General features: G+C 56.1%; 1 protein-coding gene across 1 annotated transcript in view; it reads left to right on the plus strand.

Moving 5' to 3' along the window:
* The first annotated feature begins 1102 nt into the window (after window positions 1–1102).
* NRIP2 (nuclear receptor interacting protein 2) overlaps window positions 1103–3701 on the plus strand; it is a 16156-nt gene continuing 13557 nt past the window's right edge. Inside the window, exon 1 of the mRNA XM_009704209.1 lies at window positions 1103–1333. Within this exon, the coding sequence (XP_009702511.1) occupies window positions 1103–1333 (231 nt within the window). The remainder of the gene's footprint in view (window positions 1334–3701) is intronic.

The following is a 3701-nucleotide window of genomic DNA, read 5'->3' on the forward strand; positions in this document are numbered from 1 at the left end:
ATAAAGCAGCCTCAGTTCAAGTCGAAACTTAGAGTTTCAAGCAGGACAATGCGGAGGCAGAAAGTTGAAAAAGTAGAGCTCTGCCATGTGTGTCCTCTCTCCCCTGGGAGGAGGGCTGTCTGCCCTGGTCCGGACATCCCACACTGCAGCAAGGTCAGCATACTCTTAGCGTAAACAGGGAGTCAAGTCTGCTGGTATTGACAAGCCAGTGATTTCAGGCTTCTGCCACTTTGGGGGAATTGCTCTAGATGGAGAGGGGTAAAAATGAGGGCAGAGTCAGGCCCAATACATTTGCCCGGGCTGGAAGCAGAAACCAGACCTTCAGCATTTCATTCAAGCTACACAGTAAAAATCCTTCAGTGCAGCCTGTTCCAAATGCGCGACACTCTCTGCAGAAATGAGACTGGGCACGCCTGCCAGCAGCCTTGAGGCGGATGCTCTCTCCCATTTACCAAGGCACCGCATCATCCCATGCTGTTCCCAGTGTTTACGGATTCACTGAGATGCGTCAAAGCCCTCCCAGCACAGGCACTGAACTGCACAGCCTGCCACCGAGAGATTTACCGTCTCTTTGGCATATCAAGGCGAACCGGCAGCGTACACACACACACACACGCACACGCTCTCACGGACAAACGCGCGCGCCTGCGCGCACGCAGCCCAAGGGAGGTAAGTCCAGCCCCCATCAGCGGGGCCATCCTTCTGCTGCTGGATTTTTCCAGCCGGAGCATCTCATCGGTTCTGCTGTAATTTATGGAAATTGGTTTCTGACGCGGGGCTTTTTTCTGTTACGACAGGGACCCACTGACTGGAGGAGGCAGAGCTGCAGCCAGGGCAGGAGAAGAGAGGGAGAGGTGGGGAGCAGAGGGACAGCGGGCAAAGTGGCGAGGACAGAGGGTGAAAAAGGCACAGAGAGACACTTCAGAGATGGGTGAGTTATAACTAAGAGAGCAGGAAGAAAGGCAGAGAAGGAGAGCTGTGGGGCAGGGAAAGGGAAAGGAGCCCAGAGACCGAGTCGGCCTCAGGAGGGCAAACACCAGGAGACGAGTTCAGGGAACACCCCAGCATACCAAGAAGGACCTGCTCTGCCTGAATCTTCACCATGAGCACAAGGAAGAGCTGCCCCCTCTCCCTGGGGCAAGGAGACCAGGAGGAAAAGCAGCTTGAGGGTACTCCTGACCTGGAGCGACAGGCGTGTGAGGTGGAGCTGAGGAACAAAGCTCTTCTGCAACAGAAGCGGCGCCTGAAACAGGCCACCCAGTTTGTGCACAAGGACTCTGCTGACCTGCTGCCCCTGGATGGCTTGACAAGGCTCGGCACCTCCAAGGACCTGGTGAGTCCAGCGGGACCCCATTTGGGAGGGGGTCCTCCTAATAGCCTTCATCCCAGTTGGGAACTGCTGTCACGCTTTGTGAAAGGGTCATGGGTTCAGCAAAGATGAAACTTCCCTTCAGCATCACGTAGGAGCAGGTCAGGGTAAGGGGAAAGAATGAATCACCCTTTTTTTTTTTTTTTTTGCATCCAATACTTCCCATGCAACCCCTTAGGAACCAAACTCCTCACAGAGGCAGGCAGATATGGAGAGGAAGGACTCTCTGGGATCCAACTTTCCACTCACCTAGTACATATATAGGTTCATCTGACATGTGTGTTTCCACGTGGGATGTCTCTGAAAGCCCTTCCAGCACCATCCAGCTCAAAACCAGACTCCTTCCTCCAGCAGGGAGGGAAGCACGGTTCATGAAATTCTGAGAAACTTATGTTTGACCTTGCCAGCTTTTTGTGTTATTCTCTTTCCCCCACACCTTTTGGATCTCCAGAGGGGCAAGGACAGGGCAGGGCCGCTAGCTGCAGTGGCCAGCGCCCATGGATGGCACCTTTGGGGAGGAGGCCCGGGAGTGAGGCCCGTGGCTGTCTCCCTGCGGAGATGTGGAGCAGGAGGCATCGGGGAGGGGATCTGTGCCAGGAGCCTGGGCAGTTTGTGATCTGGAGGGACTTCCCCAAGGCCCGGAGCAGTTTCCCACGGGATCTCTTGCTGGCTTAACTGCACGTATCTCCCCTTCGCTCTGGCAGTTTTGCTGTCTAACTTCTCTCCGCTGTGGAGTTTAACTACTCAAGGATGCAGAGGTCTAAACCATTTTCCCAAAAGAGAGCCTGGGTCTGGTCAGTGATGGGGGTACAACCACTTATTCCAGCTGTGCCAGTGGGTGTCATAAAAGATCTTACCCCTCCCTGCAGTCCATGCTTCCCTCTGTATCCTCAGACCATTGCAGCACCACCATGGATGCTCATGCGTGTGTATCTCCTCTGCTCATTTCCCGGTCCCTGTGGCAGGCCCCATGGCTGCTGCGCACAGGGGCACAGGTGTGTGGGACCGGCAGGGTCCCTGGCACTGGGCCTGAATGGAAACCGTCCTCCTTGCCGAAATGTCCGGGTGCAGCGGTTCTGCTGCACGCAGGTGAGGGGTCAGCGCCATGGCCCTGTGCTGGCGCAGCCTCCTGCTCCCGCCACCCTCCCGGCAGCCACCTCAGCTGCTGCTGAGAGTCCCTGGCTCGGCAGGGTCAAGGGTGGCTCCTCAAAGTCACCCTGAGCTGCTGCCTCACGCTCCGCCAGTCCTTCGCAGCCGCACACACGCAGGGATCGGCCTCCAGCATCCCTCCAGCCCTGAACGCGGCCGCTGCCCGAAGTACGAGAGGGGAGTCACCTGAGCGTTGTGCTAGTGAGGAACAAGGCCTCTCCTCCCCACGGGGAAGGAGGGCTGGCCACACTGGAGCCCGGAGAGCCCGGTTCTGGCCGGCTAGCGTTAGCCCTTCATGCCCTGCAGCACTGCAGTGGAAACATCTCCTCGGGAGAGGGGAGCCAGCCGTATCCCTGGGCTCTTCCTTGTACCACGTTCGGCAGGGAATGGGGTGGAGCCACTTTTGAGTCTTTTTGTGTGTGTTTGCCGAGCCCAGCCACAAAGAGAGAGAGCAACATGTCTACCTGCTTCGCTTTGGAACCGCCTCCTGTCACACCGTGCCCCAAAACGAGTCCTGCGCAGGACGGGTGGCTCTTGGCCTCCAGAGCCTGGCACTCTGGAGCCCCAAATGCCTGTTCTAGTGAGACAGGCTTTGTCTGAATCGCTTGCCGCAAGCAGCCCGCCTGCTCGGACGAACCATTCTAGGCAGGAGACTTCCTCACACGCAGACAGTGTTTGGTCGCTGAAAACCACTGCACAGTTCACGTTTGGTCCATAATAGAAGGACTCAAACACTTTTCCCACGGAGCCAGGGAGCAGTGAATAAAGCGTAACATCTTTTCCGCCATGGAAATTTTGCGCTGGTGTTAGAAGACATAAAATAAAGCACGGCGCCTGTGCGAAGTTTGCACAGGTAGTGTCATAGCTGGGGGCAATGCGGTAGCTGCGGTACCTCCATTTCTGGTTTACCTTGGAGCAAGAGAAGAATCAGGCCATGGATTTCCAAGAGCAAATCAGCAGTCCCTGCAACTCGATGGGCTGTTGTGATGTTTTGGGGGCTGCAAATTGGAGTCCAAAATATGCTTTCAGGCACTTCTCCAGCTCCGGGCAAAACTCCATCTATGTTTCCTAAGTTGCTCTGTCTCCCTCCTGGCGGACAGGAACGTAGGGCTGAAAACGAAGCAGCAGCAGGGAGTGCTGGAGAGGTTGATCTTGGAAAGAGCGCAAAACACCCTGGAGCCCT

Source organism: Cariama cristata, unplaced genomic scaffold, assembly GCF_000690535.1.
Source record: "Cariama cristata isolate BGI_N322 unplaced genomic scaffold, ASM69053v1 scaffold1717, whole genome shotgun sequence".
Classification (NCBI taxonomy): domain Eukaryota; kingdom Metazoa; phylum Chordata; class Aves; order Cariamiformes; family Cariamidae; genus Cariama; species Cariama cristata.